Raw genomic sequence first — 19790 nt, 5'->3', positions numbered from 1 at the left:
ACCTCCCTCTTGAATGCTCATCAGGCCACACAAATCAGAATGAATACTATAATTTATCATTGACTCTATTCTCTTTTGTGGGGAAAGGTCTCTTAGTCATTTTTTTCTTGTAAAAAAGATTCACATGTTGGTAGTGCCTTCACTTTTAATTAAACCAACCATGAAATCCTATCTAGATTAATATGATATAGAAACTAGTGTCATAAACAAGTCTCATTAAAATCATAAGAATACGTTATTTTACTTGAAAGGTTAACATTATTCAGTTCTATGGTTTGTTGCAGTTCTAGAGAGACATTAATATTAAAAAGACCATCAATCAATGTACAATGTACTAGTAGAGACAAAATATTTATTATAGCTAATAACACATTCGTTAACAGAAAAATTAACATCATAATCATCTCTCAAAACTTTAGAAATTGAAATTAAACTTCTTCTAACATCAAGTGCATATAAAACGTCTTTTAAAATTAAAATTCTACCACTATCAAACAAAAAAAATAATATTTCCTAATGCTAAAATTGGAGCTGCTAAGCCATCCACTTGAAAAACACTAACTTCACCTCTAACCAGCTTGCTCATTTCTTGAAACTCATGCAAAGTAGTGTAGATATGATCAGTGGCTCATGAATCTTCACATCATGAAGTGTTAGAAACAGTAGCTAAAAATATTTCAACGACAAGTGAAAGTGAGTTATCTGAATTGTTTTTCTTCTTAGCTAAGAACTCTGGACAATGCACCTTCCAATGACCTGGCATCTTGCAATGAAAACACTTGCCCTTAGGCTTTTTCACGCCTCCAGTTGGAGGTGCAATTGCCTTAGTTTTGTGAGAATTTTTCTTCTTCTGTCCACCTTTCGGTTTAGAAGTAGAACCTTTTGGAATATACAGTGCCATAGATGGTGTTGGTTTTTTGACAATTGTCGCTGACACCTGTAGCTCATTCAAGAATTGTGCCAAAGATAGACTCATCTTATTCATTTTCACGACCCAAAAATGGACGTGATGACACTCGTCTTATCCCACCAACACAAGTCAGCCTAAAACTCAACCATTACAATAAAATGAGGAAATTTTATAATCAACTCAAAAATACCCCCAAAATCTGGTTGTCACGTATACAAGCCTCTAAAGTATTACAATTGAATCAAAAGAAAAAAACACAAGTCTCAAATGACGTTGTTTCTAGAATAGAACAAGATCATAAATAGGAGAAAGAAGGTCCAGTGAGATGACAAACAACTGCCTCACAAATCTCTAAGAAGCCTCGGGAAAGAAGAGAATGGCAAGTACCACAAAAATCCAGGCTTGTTACCTAAAAAAACTGTAGAAGCAAGGGGTGAGTACCAATTCACACGGTACTCAGCAAGTAAGCTCCTAAACACAAGCTAAGGGAATAGAATACGGGTACTCCTTACCACCCCAACCGAACCTCCACAACTACAACATGCATAAAACCAGCCCAACCTAACAGTTCACAATTTACATAGCACACAGCTCAACATCAACACTCTAACAATTACATATCCTCAACAACAACCTCAATAATTCATCAATCACAAGTTCCACAACAAAGCACTCACAAGATCAGCAACACACATGATCAAGTTCATCAATGATAAAAATGTGCAATGCAATGAAATGAAATGAAATATCAAGTATAGTGATACATGTCTGACCTAACGATACACACTCGTTGTCTCTCAATCCGGGACCCATGGGGGACATATATGTCCACGCATCCATCGCGGCATGCGATACGACCCTCGATATGTAGTATTCATCGCGATGCGCGATACATCCCTCGATATATAGTATCCATCACGGCACGCGATACGTCTCTCGAAATGGTACATCCTCTTATCACATAACACTTATCACAACCATATCTCAGAACCAATGCAAATGACATGTTCACACAAATAATGAGGAGATGACCATTTTCATAATAAGGCAGAATTCACAACAATGCAACTGTGATACAACATCAACAATTAAGCAATAAGCCTTCAAATCATTCTCAAACATCACACACCAACAATTTCTCACATTACCTTTTTATTACCCGTTTTCCATCATTAATATTATTCGACATGGACAAGTCCACCCATCACCAATTCTCATTACTCCCAAACACATATGACAAGGAAATACACGAATTTCATACACTTAACAAGGGCTTAGAAATCCACTTGCCTCAAATAGTCGAACAATCACTCCGAGACTTGAGCCTTCCTTTTTCGTTGGACTTCCAACTCAAAGCAATCTATTCACATTAACAATCACAATAAGATTTCGAACCTAACAAAACTCAAATTACTATAAGTCTAGCCTAAACCCAAAAACTCACTCAATTTATAATCAAGTTTAACATGTCAATTCTCATATTTCCAAATTTCAAGTCTAAGGTTAAGTCTCCATTTTGAAAAGTAATTCTCAAATCTTAAGACTAATGCAAAAATACAAACTGGCCAAATATCAAAAGTCATCAACTAACACCTATTTATCAAAATTTTCCAGTGATTACACCCATCATTACACCATCATTATTATCCAAATTTCTTGACCACCAAATCCTACATACCACCACCCCCTAATTTTGAAACAGAGAAAATCATTAATACCACCCCACCAACTTATAAAGGAAAATCAATAGCAATTACGTTGTCCTTCAAAAAGTAAACAATTTTTCCCTTAGAATAATGGCGTCTCACATGTGGTACAATTTTCTTATAAAATTTGAGAGATAACAAGGCATCTCAAGATGAAAGCCGATTCCAAACTTTCCAATTCTTATCCAAATAAATTAATATAATAGTAATAGGAGCTATGCATACCTATCTAATTATCAAAATAGTTTGTATCATGGAATCTTTTCATCCGAAGAGTAACAACATTTTAAGAATTGAAGTTCTTACCTGTAATGTAGACGCGCAATAGTTCAAACCTACTGTAACGCCTAGGGTAGTTTCTGATTTCTTTTCTTTGTTTTTTTTCTTTGAATAATATTTATAAATTAAAAGTAATAAATTTCACTAGCTTATTTTAATATATATGAGACAAATGGTATAGGGTCTTAAATAAATGATCACTTTAGCCTATTAACTATCGATTAAGTCAATTATCTACAATTACCCATCAATTAATTAACTCTAGTTAAACGAATATTTAAAATTTCCAAAAATGACCTTCCGATTCATTACATTGTCCATCACTAAAAATCATGTTTGTCCTCGAACACAAGGAAGAAGAAGGAAATATAACAAGCGTTATCAAAAGTTTAGTTATTGACCTACCAGTCGGTGTTCATCTTTCCAAGTGAGTTCCACCTTAAGACCATTCCATCAAGATCAGCTACTAAGAATTGAACTTTTAAATAAAACTTTTGAAGATCTATAAATCAAGAGTGATTATCAAGACACAAACTAACTCATGAATCCAATCTAAACGGAAACCTATTGGACCTTAACACAACCATCATGACGAATCATTTCTAACATAACCAAGATAACCTTCTGAATCAATATTTGCTACAACCAGAAGAGAGTCTGAATCAACCACCAGACACTCATAATGCACATACCATCACATATCTTATCACGATTCTCTTTTCACAACACAATCTTTTCACGAGCTTAAGTTATAAAAATATGATCTTTAGACATCGGGTACCCATCAAGGGAGAATCAAACTTATCTAACCCAAAGAAGGAAATGATCAAGTAACCACATAGAGAATGATACATCTAAGTATATTGAACCTCTAACAACACTGTCAAAATGCTAAATCAGTAGTTGTGATTGTAGAAAAACCTTAAGAACAACAAAACTAGATTCAATGGTCCCCACATTCAATCACACATAGCCAAAACGTGATGCCGATGATGAGATAAATCTTAAGTTTGTCGAACAATTGTAAATATTCATGATAGCTCTCCAATAAATTTTCATAAGCAAAATTGTGCATGTAGAACCACTGGAATACTTCAACTACTTTAAGAAAACACCAACTATGTCATATCTAAAACAACCAAGTCTTTCCAAGCATCCTATCCTACCAAGAGGACATCGCGGGATCGGTACACCCGATCCACCACTAGGGATCCACCCATAAATATAGAAACACATGTGAGCATATACAACGAATTGTACTCCAAATCATGTCCGAAACAAAGTAGGTGGGTCACATAAGAATGTACGGAACCAATATCGAATAACACAATATACTCCCTCCATAACGCCCATATCAAACATTTCCATTCATATGACTTCATATCTTTGATATTTAGTCACCCACAGTCAACTAGTCTGATCCCCATTATAATCTTACACATACTCAATTTATCAAACCCCACATATTCCTCACATTACTCCATTGAAGCTAACACTCTTAATACCAACAAACATCAGAACTACACAAGTCATTTACCTTACTCTCAAACTGTCACTAGTACCAAAGTCTTCTTAGCAAACACATTGTAGCCTCTAAAAATTCCAAAATATGGCTCTCTCTTTCCATTTAAGCATTACATGACAAATATGAGTCACACCCAAGACTGATAGCACTAATTTCAAATCTAAAATACTTTCCCATCGAGGTACGAGAATTGAATCATACCCAATGTCAATTTCACGCGAGCTTTCACATACCATTTTTCAACTACCATTCATACCATCATGTACCTCATACCAAAACTCAAAGAAATCCCTGGTCACTCCAATAATTCTGTATACTATAAGTTGATAACCTTTATTTACCATCTAAGGTTTATGTAACGCATCACAACGTTCTGTCCATCAATAGAGTAGTATTAATCCAACTCGAAAATCTTAATAACTATGCAGAACTATATCTCATCATGTACAACATTCATAAGTCATCTATCAAAATTTGAGAAATCTAACCCCACATAAGACACTAAAATTTTCATATCTCGCTGTTTGTCACCCATATCAAAACCAAACCTTTAGAAAAATCGATGATACATCCCTCATAAGTCGGTGCGGAACCAGTCCACATTGTATAGTTATATCTAAATTTAGAGGCAAAATTTCATACAACCTTATACTCTGAATCAAGGATATATACATGATGTCTTATTCCTTCACCTTTCTTAGATTCTTCCCATGATGCAAATTCTAAATACCTTGAACCCTTCAATATATCATACTCTTGTTCATTTCGCTAACTTGCTTACCAATCCTATCCTTTGACCAACAACCCATGATATTTTTACATTATCCTCTAAACTAAAATATTACGTGAAACCCCCCCTTAGGTATAACAATCAAAAGTAACCAAATTTACTACTGAAATTATTTCTAAGTCCTTCCAAATGCTTCATACTCAATGCAATCGATCATTTCTTACCTTACCAATTCATACCTTGACAAAACACACTACCACAAACCTAAATTTACCATAATAACTTGAATTTTGAATCCAACTGTGTAACTCAATCCCTTTATCTATCAACATTAGCTCATACCTTAAAGTTTTTTATGATTTCACGTATCTTAGCTTATCATTGATCGCCTCTCCATCGACCTTATCAAATCTATCGCAAAAAATTCAACCATACTCATTACCAAACTCAAAACCACAAAAAAAAATTATCATCACACTAGAGTTGAACGTCTGTACACTCATTTCTCAAATTTTATCCAATAGGTTTTAACCAATGTGATGAACCCGTGACACTGTTATCATAAGTAGAGCAAAATAGATGAAACCACGCGTCTCTGAACTTATTTTTTCTACTATGTGAAGATTTATCTTTTGTCCTTGCACTCAAAGTAAATATATTTGTTCTCGATCGCCTCTTTTCAAAGACTAAACTACATTACACTAATTCCTTCCATTTATGACTCTAGCTCCTTTCAATTTTATTCAAGTGGTGTCTCAGCACCTCCTATAACATTCCATGCAACCACGTTACTCATTGAATAGTAGCAAACCATAACATTAGATACTCGCAAGTTGTCATTACCACGAAGTCAACCTTTTCATCAGTATGACATTTTAAACCCAGTTATACCAATCAAATCTAAAGGACTAACCCACTTTTAAATGCATTTTTTACTAAAATTTTCAATTACCTTCACACAAGTATACTCTTTGGGACTTCCTATACCCATAAGCTTGTCATTCTGGTATCTATCCATTCCCTTGGACTTTAAGATGAAATCATTGGTCCTCATTTAGAACCCTCGGGATACACTTCTCAACTTAACGCATTAACACCATATCAACGATCCACCACTAAAATCTTCCTTATACACACTGCTTAACCCCAAACATCTGCAATAACAACCTAATTGGTTTCTCAAATGTAAATGCTATACCGAATCGTATTATACGAGTATTTGATACAAATGATAACTCTTTAAGTAGTTAGTATTCATACTTGACAATTGACGTATCCATTTTCATATACCACTAGTATCACACCATGAAAGTCCATTAGATCAATCACTAGAACACATCATACCCCTCGAAAAGATTGTATGTAAATAGCCCACACATTTCTATCCAGTGAATAACTGCAAAAATATTATCGAATTCGTTTTGTGTCTAGCCCAAGCGATATGCATTCTTTTGTAGATCAAGTCGGTAGCAGAAGTAACACACTCCGTAACACTAACCAAGTAAACATCGATACTATTGTAATAGTTGTATCATGACCTTCTTTGATATACACACAATCTATAAAATCGTAGTAGATATTCCGACCTTCATTGGCGCAACATCATTCTATTATTCGCTAAGTAATCCATACATGTTATGACAACTTTACTAACTGTATTTTCAAAGTTACAGTGTTCATTATCTAGCCATCCTTTTAATCATTCCACTTCCAATTGTCAAACCACTCCAGATATTGCCTATGCCACACAAGTATTGATCCCACTACTAGATAACTAGCCTAAAGAAAAAATATAATACGCTCATGAAGTCCCTTAAACCACTGTTCAACCTAATCCTCCAAATATCCTCAAAATGTTTCGTCAAGTCATCACCTAACTCAATCTATTCGAGTCGTTGAACATTCCAAATTTGACAACACATCCATCCCATAAGTCTATCACTTCCACATTTGTAACAAATCTAACATCCAAGACAAATACAACACACCAAATACTCACATGAGGAACTACGCACGAGTCATCACATAAATGAGAGAGAATGGAATGAAGCATTAAAAATCAAATTGAACCAAAGACGCACAATAGAGATTACAAGATATGAGGATTTTTCATAAAAGTCACTATAGCCTCTCGAAGATAAGTGCAGACGTCTCCGTGCCGATCCTCGACACTTTATTTAGACTCAGCTTGTACACATGTGAGATCAATGAACCTGGGGCTCGGATACCATTTTGTCACGACCCAAAAATGGACGTGATGACACTCGTCTTATCCAACCAAGACAAGCCAGCCTAAAACTCAACCATTACAATAAAATACGGAAATTTTATAATCAACTCAAAAATACCCCCAAAATCTGTTTGTCACGTATACAAGCCTCTAAAGTATTACAATTGATTCAAAAGAAAAACACAAGCCTCAAATGACCTTGTTTCTAGAATAGAACAAGATCATAAATAGGAGTAAGAAGGTTCACTGAGATGACAAACAGTTACCTCACAAATCTCCAAGAAGCCTCGGAAAAGAAGAGAATGGCAAGTACCACAAAAACCCAGGCTCGTAACCTACATAAATTGTAGAAGCAAGGGGTGAGTACCAAACCACACAGTACTCAGCAAGTAAACTCCTAAACACAAGCTAAGGGAATAGAATACGGGTACTCCTTACCACCCCAACCGAACCTCCATAACTACAACATGCATAAAACCAGCCTAACCTAAAAGTTCACAATTTACATAGCACACAGCTCAACATAAACACTCTAACAATTACATATCCTCAACAACAAACCTCAATAATTCATCAATCACAAGTTCCACAACAAGGCACTCACAAGATCAGCAACACACATGATCAAGTTCATCAATGATAAAAATGTGCAATGCAATGAAATGAAATGAAATATCAAGTATAGTGATGTATGTCTGACCTAACGATACACACCCATTGTCTCTCAGTTCGGGACCCATGGGGGACATATCTGTCCATGCATCCATCGCGGCGTGCGATACGACCCTCGATATATAGTATTCATCACGTCGCGCGATACATCCCTCGATATATAGTATCCATCACGATACGCGATACGTCTCTCGAAATGGTACATCATCTTATCACATAACACTTATCACAACCATATCTCAGAACCAATGCAAATGACATGTTCACACAAATAATGAGGAGATGACCATTTTCATAATAAGGCACAATTTACAACAATGCAACTGTGATACAACATCAACAATTAAGCAATAAGCCTTCAAATCATTCTCAAACATCACACACCAACAATTTCTCACATTACTTTTTTATTATCCTTTTTCCATCATTAATATTATTCGACATGGACAAGTCAACCCATCACCAATTCTCATTACTCCCAAACACATATTACAAGGGAATACACGAATTCCATACACTTAACAAGGGCTTAGAAATCCACTTGCCTCAAATAGTCGAACAATCACTCCGAGACTTGCACCTTCCTTTTTCGTTGAACTTCCAACTCAAAGCAATCTATTCACATTAACAATCACAATAAGGTTTCAAACCTAACAAAACTCAAACTACTATAGGTCTAGTCTAGACCCAAAAACTCACTCAATTTATAATCAAGATTAACATGTCAATTCTCATATTTCCAAATTTCAAGTCTAAGGTTAAGTCTCCATTTTGAAAAGTAATTCTCAAATCTTAAGACTAATGCAAAAATAGAAACTGGCCAAATATCAAAAGTCATCAACTAACACCTATTTATCAAAATTTTCCAATGATTACACCCATCATTACACCATCATTATTATCCAAATTTCTTGACCACCAATCCTACATACCACCACCCCTAATTTGAAACAGAGAAAATCATTAATACCACTCCCACCAACTTATAAAGGAAAATCAATAGCAATTACGTTGTCCTTCAAAAAGTAAACAATTTTTCCTTTAGAATAATGGCGTCTCACATGTGGTACAATTTTCTTATAAAATTTGAGAGATAACAAGGCATCTCAAGATGAAAGCCGATTCCAAACTTTCCAATTCTTATCCAAATAAATTAATATAATAGTAATAGGAGCTATGCATACCTATCTAATTATCAAAATAGTTTGTATCATGGAATCTTTTCATCCGAAGAGTAACAAAATTTTAAGAATTGAAGTTCTTACCTGTAATGTAGACGCTGCAATAGTTCAACCCTACTGTAATGCCTAGGGTAGTTTCTGATTCCTTTTCTTTGTTTTTTTTCCTTTGAATAATATTTATAGATTAAAAGTAAAAAAATTCACCTGCTTATTTTAATATATATGAGACAAATGGTATATGGTCTTAAATAAATAATCACTTTAGCCCATTAACTATCGATTAAGTCAATTATCTATAATTTCCCATCAATTAATTAACTCTGGTTAAACGAATATTTAAAATTTCTAAAAATGACCTTCCGGGTCATTATATTCGTATTATAATTCAGGCAAAGTTGTTGAAAACTATTTGGCAGAGATTGCAGTATCATCTCAATTTGGGAGTCATTATTAACCTCAACCCCCAAGACCTCTAATTACCTACCATCTTCAGAACATGGTCTCTAATAGGAGTGCCTTCAGCTATCTTACTGTTCATTAGAGATCTCATGACAGTCTACTTAGCTGATCGACCTGGTCACCAAACATTTGTTTGAAATTCTCCAAAATTTCAAAAGCAGATAACTGATGATGTTGCAGCACATTTGATATTGAAGTCATAATGTAACACCGCGTCATCTCATCAGTTTTTCGTCATTATGATAAGCTAACTTATCCTCATCACTAGATTGTTCATTTGGTTTCATTGGACATTTTTCATGAAGTACAAACTTATACTCTTCAGTAGTTAACACAATGTCAAGATTTTTCCTCCAATCAACATAGTTAGGACCCTAAATTTTTTTTACCCAAAATAGTACTAAGGAAATTAAAAGGAGGCATGTTGAATCTGAAAATAGTTACAATAGATCAAACAACAATCATATAATCATTGAATAAATACATTCAAAATCATCACATACACATATATTCATGCATCTTGAACAACCAATCAATAGGATTGGATAACTATTCATATAATATACATATATAATGATCGATTATTCACTCCATAAACTTATACAAACCTAACTCAGATGGAGAGTTTATTGTTAATTTTAGTCAAGTGAAAATCAAAACTCCAGTTACACTGATCCAATCATATATTACACAATTTAGGAGAGTTAATATAGATTATTAAACTAACAATTAAATACATAGGGAATTGTATTAAATTCATCTGATAGAGAGGAAGGTCTAAGACAACACATAAACTTGATGCTTCATTACTATTTAATCTTGATAATAATCGGAAAAAATCCTCATCACCACTTTTATTTTTCAAATTTTATACAAAAAAATTTGAGAAAAAATTTACAACAAGAGTTCCAGTTAATTCAGCATATAATCTCCACACATATAATGAAGATAATGTTGCAATTATTTTAACTATAGCTCAATCATTGCCAGCTAATCATGTGAATACAAAACTACAACCAATCACTTATATTAATTTCTGGTACTCCACAATGATATTACTTATATTAGTAAGTTTTCAGTTTGGGTTTCAACAATATAAGGACATAACAAGTAAATACTCTCTCTCCCCTAATTACTTGTCCACTTTTTCTTTTATAGTTGTCCCTAATTACTTGTCCATTTTAACAAATCAAGAAAGGTCAAAATAATTTTACCTATTATATCCTCAATTAATTACTTTGAAAAGGTACAATTTCTTGAAAATCTTAAATTTTTAATCCATCCACTTGATAATTAATAGGGGTAAAATGGTAAACTCACCATGTCAATAATTACTTTCTTAAGGGTGTGTCAATTTAAAAGTGGACAAGTAATTAGGGACAGAGGGAGTATAATACTACCTTCGTCCACTTTTAATTGTCATAATTTTCTTTTTTAGAGTCAAATTAAGAACTTTGACTAACATTTTACGATGAGTTTTTTCATCAAATTGATATGCAAAAATTTATAATATATGGTACTTTTCATATAGTTTTTGAATATCTAAAAACGTTGTTTAAAATGTCGAATTAATGTAATCTAATTTCACTTTAAAAATTAGTCAAATTGACTTTCGAAAAGTGTAATATGACAATAAAAAGTGGACGGAGGGAGTATGAGATTAACAAATCGTAAGTTTTCTCACAAAGCAGCCGTCATTCACGAGAACAATAATTTTAGAAAAAATTACACCCAATACTAATTGTTTTTATACAATATACAATACGTGGGTTAATTATTACTTTATTTTTTCTTTAGAAATTCAATTTGAATTCTCTGTACTTCCCTTCTTTTCTCTTAGGATTAAGCTTAACCACAAATTAAGAGACAAATTAAAGAACTGTGGGAAAACTTTAACAGTAAACAAAATTGCTTCTTGATATTATAAGATGCGTACACATAACCATATTATAAGTTATCTATAAAGATGCAAGTATGGCTCTTGATGGCAACTGTTAGAAAATAGCATATACAATAGAAATATTTCAGAATCATACATTTTATATGAGTATATAGAACAATCACAAATACGTATCACATAATAAAGTATATGAAAATTAACTCAAGGATTACCTCTTGAAGCGTGTGCAGATATCTTGAAACAAATTCGACTCCACCTTTACGGTCTTCTACAATGATTCCAAATTAAAACATGAACTCTCTAATACTTGGGTGGGCAAGTATCATATAGAAAACTGAATATCTTTCTACGTTAAAAGAATCTCTACTTATAGAGATTTATTCCCAGTCCAAAAAAAGAGAAGAAAGTATAAGTCATTTTCCTTGAAGAAAAGAAGCGGGTATTTCTTTTCTTTCTAGAAGAGAAAAAACTATGCGTTACTTTTCCTTCTTTCCCCTAAAAATAGGATTTTGAGTTCTAGTTAAATATGGGTATGGTAGGGACCACAAAATTAATTAATGAGGTTTCCTATTATGGAAATAATTATAAAAATTAATTTATACTATTCTTACGATAATATATTACAAATCATTCTACTAGAAATTGTAATTGCACTCCTCCATAATTGTTCAATAAATAAACTATATTAAAACACATGGTTAATAGTATATCCTGGTCGTTTGGTGTGAGGGATTAAAAATAATAGTGATGGGATAAAAAAAAATTTATCTTGTTTGGTTGTCATGTTTGGGATAACTTATCCCACCATTTTTATCATAGTGATGGGATAAGTTATCCCATATACATGGTGGGATAAGTTATCCCATACACATGGTGGGATTAATCTACCTATTTGCACCCAAAAAAGATGAACATAAGAAGAATGGCAACAAAAAAAACATTACACATTCAAAGAAGAATAGATCAAATATCAATTTTAAGTATTAGATTAACATCACTAAAATTAAATAAAAATAGCATCTAAAACAAATTTAATCACTGTAAAAATCATCAAACATTACAAATGTAAAAAAATACATAGAAAACTCATACGATCTAAAGAATTTAAATACAAAATATGACAGACACAAACTAAATTGAAGAAATGAGCCAAACAATCACAATAAGACATTATAGATCTAAAAATATATTGTCATGTGCAGAGAATTTTTACTTTGATAAACATTGTTCTTGTTCTTAATCTTCTTGGAGTTTCACTTTTTCATTGCAAATAAATCCAATTTTTCTTCGGCTAGCCATTAAAAAAAAAAAAAGAAGAAAGAAAATGATAATAATAATAATTCAACAAAAACATTTTCAAATGAATAGATCTATTGTTTTTTTTATTGAATTTATTTGTGTATATATAGAGAATAAATATAATGGATAGAGCAGTTTTAGGTAACCACTTTAAATTCAAATTCAAAAGGTAACTACTTTACCGTATTTTAAAAAAATAGTATTACATGGGTTGGTTACTTAATTTTAAAAATATACTTTATTTAAAATTAAAAAAAAACAGTTTTTCTATTTATTTATTTAAAAAGGCTGATGGGTACGTATACTATTTTGTTTTTTCTTTTCTACTTTTTTAAAGTTATAAATAAATATATAATTTATAAAATTGTTTTCGAAAATTATATAAATTTAATTATTAAATTTTTAAAAATTATATTACATGTAATTAAATTTAATATTTAAAAAGTCTATTTGTTGTGGTGCTGAATATAGATATATATTTTATAAATTGGATAAATTGGATATTTTTTGAAATATTAAAAAAATCCTAGATTAAATGAGTTTTAAAAAAGATCAAACATTACAAATTTATAAATTGAACTTTTTTTAAAATAAAAAATATAGACTTTTTTGTATTCTGACATTTGTTAGTATTTATATATGTGCCGTTTTATTTTTATTTTTTTTAAAGTGTATAAATTAGTTTTTTTTTTAAATAGTTAATCTGTCCTATATTAAAATGGCTGATGGGTACGTATTTTATTTTCTTTTTTCTTTTCTACTTTTTTAAATTTATAAATATATAATTTATAAAATTGTTTTCGAAAATTATATAGATTTAATTATTAAATTTTTAAAAACTATATTATATGTAATTAAAATTCAATATTTAAAAAATCTATCTGTTGTGGTGCTGAATATAGATATAGATTTTATAAATTGGATATTTTTTGAAATATTAAAAAATTCCTAGATTAAATGGGTTTTAAAAAAGATCAAACATTACAAATTTATAAATTGAACTTTAAAAAATATATATATACTTTTTTGTATGCTGACATTTGTTAGTATTTATATAAGTTCCGTTTTATTTTTATTTTTTTAAAAGTGTATAAATAGTTTTTTTTTTAAAATAGTTAATCTGTCCTATATTAATTTAATTTTTAAACAAATATTTAACTTGCAAGAGTTTTATAACCAATTGATCTTGTATTTTTATTTCAAGATTTGAATTCAAATTATTTAATTACTTATATAATATTTAATTATTTATAATTTAAAATTCTAAAAATTTGTGATGCTGATATGTGTCTTTTTTTTCTCCTATTATATATAGATAGATATATAATAAAATTGAATATACATGAGACTACACTCAGTAGATCCATAAAACTTACATTATGTGTCTCGGGGGTTACGCCTCACCCCATACTGCAAAAAACGTCTCACCTTACGCCCTGCCTTTTAAAACATTGACGTTGACAATGAAAAAACCTTTTGGTAAAGCAAGATGAAGTTTGCCAAATTTTCAATGAAGTTTTCTGTGGTGATCGTTGAATGAATATTTAGATGTTGCATCTGGATAAGAAGGGAAAGTGATTGGGTATACAGTGTTGCAAGTTTTTGTCGGAGTTAATTAGAAGACTTGGAACAATGGTGTTGGGTGTAAGGATAATGTCACGTAGGAGTTTGAGTGAAAGTCTATTTGTATTTAAAGAAATCGTGTAAGTACTTTTAGATTATGAGTCTTTAACAGTTACTACTTTGGAGTCCTATAAAATATACTCATGTGTATATTGATGTATCCAACGCTATGAATTGAATAAGATTGAGAAGCATCTTTACATGGTATCAAGAGCCATAAGAGGTTAAATCAACACTTTTTTTTCACACAAACAAAATCGAAATCTATCAACAATATTTCATGGGTGAAGCTAGCAGCCCTTCCATTACGCCTACTGTTTCATCATCTCTAAACCTCGCACATCAATTACCTGTAAAACTCACAACTTCGAACTTTTTATTGAGGAAGACACAGTTTATGCCTATGATATATACATGTGGCTTGAATCATCATATTGATGGTACTACACAGACGCCACAACAATTTTTGGACGATATCAATACCAAACCCAATCTGGCATATACGGTCTGGTTACGTGAATACCAACTTGTTCTAAGTTAGATTGTTGCTTCTGTTTCAAAAAGTATCCTACCTCAATTGGTTGGAGTGGCGACTGCTCGTGCAGCTTGGGACAAACTTGTTGATGCATATGCTTCAAGATCAAGACCTTACATTCGTGAACTCAAATCGCAGTTGCACACTCTACGTCATGACAATTCCAATATTGAGTCATATGTACAAAAGGCAAAGGGAATAGAAGATAAGTTGGTTGCACTACAACATCCAATTCCCAATGATGATTTGGTAGAATTTGTTCTTACCGGACTAGGACCTTCCTATCGCCATTTTACCAGGTCACTTGAATCGCGTCAAGAGGAGATTACTTTTGATGCATTGTATGGACTCTTGTTGAATGAAGAACGATAACTGAAATAGATGAAGCCCTTACTGTCATTGCCCGTACTACACAGTATACTCAGAGTTCTTTAATTTGGCTACTACTCGTGGACGTGGTAGAGGTCGAGGAGGCCGAGGTCGTGGGCGCTCCTCAAATCAAGGATTCCAACCATCTCAAAATTGTGGGTTTCATAACTCGACTCAAATTAATTCTACTGCATCCCAAGTTTCAGATATGTCTAAAATTATTTGTCATAACTGTGAAGGTAAAGGTCATATTGCACATGCGTGTCCATCTCCTAGGAATAACAGTGGCAATAAAGTTTTTGTACACACTGTTTCTAATTTAGCAAGAAATCTGTCTCCACAAAATTGGTTAATGGATAGTGGCACCACACTTCATCTTATTGTTGATCTTGATAAGTTGGGTATTCATTGTGAATATCAAGGTCCTGAGGAAGTTACTATAGGTAATGGTTCCAAAATTCTTATTTCTCACATTGGTAAAAGTTCAGTTGTTATTTCTTGAAAAAAAATTAATCTCAATGACATCCTACATGTTTCAACCGCTGTTCAAAATTTTTTGTCTGTTACTTCTTTTGCTAAGTCTAACCAAGTTTCAATTGCATTCTTTCCTTACCATTTTTTGATTAAGGACTTGGCGACGAGGGACATACTGCACAAAGACCCGAGTGAAGAAGGATTGTATTTTCTTTATGTGTTGAAGTCATCTTCATATGCTGCATCCTTGGGGGTTTGGTATGCTCGTTTGGCTCATACATCATTTCCTACTATTTGTCAAACATTGTCGTCTAGCATCATTGTCCCTTCTTCTATGTCTTCTAGTTTATGTTCTACATATGCTATTAGTAAAAGTCATAAAGTTCCTTTTCGTGAGTCTAGTTTTCAAGTCTCCGGGTCTTTAGATTTAGTTTGTTCAGATGTTTGGGTCCTGCTCCAGTTGTTTCTAATGAAGGGTATTAATATTATGTGGTTTTCTTTGATCACTTTAGCAAATATACATAGATTTATTTCCTTCGTTCTAAATCTAAAGTCCTTTCAATATTTAGGCAATTTCGTGCAATTGTTGAAAAGTATTTTGGTCGTCCCATTAAAAGTTTTCAAGCAGATTGGGGAGGAGAATATCAAGCATTGACAAATTACTTGAGAGATAACGAAATTGTGCAGCATTCCTCTTATCCATATACCGCTGAACAAAATGGTTGTGCCGAAAGAAAACATAGGCATATTGTTGAAACTGGTCGAGCATTGCTTCATCATGCCAATGTCCCACATAAATTTTGGATAAATGCATTTGATACTGTTGTGTATACAATAAATCGTTTACAAACCCCACACTTAAAAAATAAAACCCCATTTCATGTGTTATTTACCACCGATCTAGATTACTCTTTGTTTCGTATTTTTGGTTGGCTTTGTTTTCCATGGCTTCATCCTTATATACAAATGATAAATTATCTCCTCGTTCTAAACAATGTACGTTTTTAGGCTATAGTAAGTTACACAAAGGTTATTAATGTTTTGATCTTGTTTCCTCAAAATTTTATGTCTCTCGTCATGTCAGTTTTGATGAAAATGTTTTTCCTTTTGTTTCGCAGGATATTGTGGTGCCTCCATCTATAACCAATACTAACTTAGAACCTCTCAATTTTACATTGCCATTCCAGACTTGTGTTTCTCCTTTAAGAATTCCACCAACCATGCCACAATCTTCACTACCGACGCCCCCATCGAATCAGCTTTCACCCTCTTCATACGTAAAATCTTTGACAAATCACATATCCCCATCATCTGTTGCTCCTATTATTGGACACACATCTGCTATTAATCCTCCTTCACACGATGGAGTTTCTCATGGTGTAGACTTGCCTTCACAAAGTGTAGTTGTAGAAAATCCTCACTCTTCTAATACAAGTCACTCTGCTGATTTTAGAAACACTTCAGCTACTGGTATGGTCTGTCCAACAGCCTCTCCTTTGCAAAAGATGGTCACACGAACACAAAACAGGCTCTTTGAAGCTAAAGAAACCATTCTTGATGTCTACTACGACACCAACATCGGCCATAGTAGAACCTTCTTGCCATTCACAGGCTATTAAGGATATTCATCGGCGTCATGCCATGTCAGAGGAGCATAATGCACTCATTCAAAGTGGTACTTGGGAATTAGTTCCACCATCCTCGTCTCAAAATATTATTGGTTGTAAATGGGTTTTCAAGATGAAGTTTATGTTGGATGGTGCATGGAATCGCTATAAAGCAAGACTTGTGGCTAAAGGATATCATCAACGACCAAGTCTCGATTTTGCTGATACATTTAGTCAAGTGGTTAAGCCGGCTACCATACGATTATTGCTATCCTTGGAAGTGTCTCATTAGTGGCACATCACTCAGCTAGATGTCTCCAATGCATTTCTTCATGGGAAGTTAGATGAGATTGTAGACATGTCTGAATCTCCTGGGTTTGTTGATCCTACTCGTCCAGATCATGTTTGTTTACTTAAACAATATCTCTATGGTCTCAAACAAGCTCCACGTATGCAGATTAAATACTTAGCTGATGTACTTTTCTCACTAGGCTTCGTGGGATCCAAAACTGATTGTTCTTTGTTCTATCTTTCGAGCGATGGTGTTAAGTTGTTTTGTTTAGTCTATGTTGACGTCATTCTAGTTGTGGGCTCTAATTCTGGTCATATTACTGCTCTTATTGCCAAATTGAAAACACATTTTTTTGTTAGAGACTTGGCAAAATTGTCCTATTTCTTGGGCATTCAAGCCAGCTGAAACCTGAAGGATTGTGATACAAATGCTTCTTTAAGGACTTACTCTAGAAGAAAATATAGGAGAGCAGCATGTGGAGATAATCTATCTTAGTTTATCTGTCTTAGTTTCTTTGTTTTAAGTAGGATAAAATATATGAACAATAATTATCTATAGTAGTTATAAAGTAGAAGTTATTACCAGCAGACACTAGCAGTTATTTACATCAGTAACTGTTTCGATCTCTATCTATTAGGAGTTATCTTATGTTTACTATAAATATTTGTATTTTTGGAGAATTCTAGGAAGGAAAAATATTATTTTTATCTTTATATCTGGAGATTTGTCCACTCCATACGGACATTGTTATTGGTTAATGTAGTGTTAAAATTCTTACACTTTATTTAACCAATAAAGTTTCATTTTCATTTTGTTTCATTTTAGTTTCTATCATTTTGGTATTAGAGTAGACCAATCCAATATGGTCAATACCAAATCTTCTACTTCGCAATCACAAGGAGAAGTTTCCAATGTTGAATCCCTTGCACAATAACTATCTGCTATCGCATCAAAATTAAATACAATTGACTCATTGGCAGCAGATGTTGCTTCACTAAACGCCCATACTAGTAACACCCAACAATAGGAAACTGATGAGTCCACAAATTGGACTCATTTAGGGCTTTATTTTGATAGGAATAGTTTCCTCAAATGCTTAGTTTGTCTCAATATCTGATGAAAACTCTTATTAAGTTTCAGGTATTTAAAGTTTTAGTGGAAGCATGGACACTTAGGTGCAAAGAGGAATGAAAAGGCTGAAATGAATGAAGAAGCTAAAGCATGTGCATCGCCAAGCACGCTTGGCGATTCGCCGAAGGGGCGCACTCCGCCCTTTGTTCCAATATGTGAAGCCTTAATGAGCAGGATCAAAAAAGGCGATGAAAGGAGCAGTCGGCATTTCGCCAAATAATTCCGCGAAGCAGTACTAGGTCGCCCAATGACACAGAGCACGACGATGCTGAAGGCTAGTGCAAGACGGCGATGAACTACACCAAAGGGCGAATCGCCGAGTTAATCGGCGATTTCGACTAACCTTGCCGAAAGATCCACCAACACTATTTTCTGAAGTCTATAAATACTAAAATTATTATTAATTTTTAAGAGTCAAACATTTATTTTAATTTCTAGAATAGAATTAGTACTTTTTTGGGTATATTTTCTCTCAAGTTTGGAGAGGGTTTTTTGGGAGACTTGAAGAAAGAAGGATTTCATCTTCCCCAAGTTGAAAGTTGGTCTTCTCCATTCTTCTTACTTCGCTTAAATCAAGGTTTAATTCCTTATACCCATTTGATTTTAGTATCATTTTAGGTGTATTTTGTTATTTCTTGATGTGTGGCTAAAAACTCTCATTCTTAGGGTGTGATTTAGCAAATATGTGTTGATATTGTTGTTGGGTTTTGCTTGCTGATATGATAGATGTATTTTAATGGTGATTTCACCTAGTGGTTGTGGTTTAATTTAATGGGTTTGTAATTGTAATTACAAAACCACCCATGTATTTTTGGCTCGTGTAACCAAGACCGCTAGACTGATGGCCTAAGGAGTAGATCGACATGAG

At 33.1% G+C, this 19790-nt stretch overlaps 1 protein-coding gene across 1 annotated transcript; it reads right to left on the bottom strand.

Annotated features, from left to right (window-relative positions):
- Window positions 1-643: 643 nt before the first annotated feature.
- On the bottom strand, window positions 644-985 carry LOC107063490 (uncharacterized). Its single transcript, XM_015315408.1, has one exon. The coding sequence runs from the start codon at window positions 983-985 to the stop codon at window positions 644-646; it is 342 nt and encodes a 113-aa protein (XP_015170894.1).
- Window positions 986-19790: the final 18805 nt, after the last annotated feature.

This window comes from Solanum tuberosum, unplaced genomic scaffold (genome assembly GCF_000226075.1).
Source record: "Solanum tuberosum cultivar DM 1-3 516 R44 unplaced genomic scaffold, SolTub_3.0 scf00366, whole genome shotgun sequence".
NCBI classification, from domain to species: Eukaryota; Viridiplantae; Streptophyta; class Magnoliopsida; order Solanales; family Solanaceae; genus Solanum; species Solanum tuberosum.
Note: the sequence above shows the minus strand (reverse complement) of the source record. Positions and strands in the feature narration are given on the sequence as shown.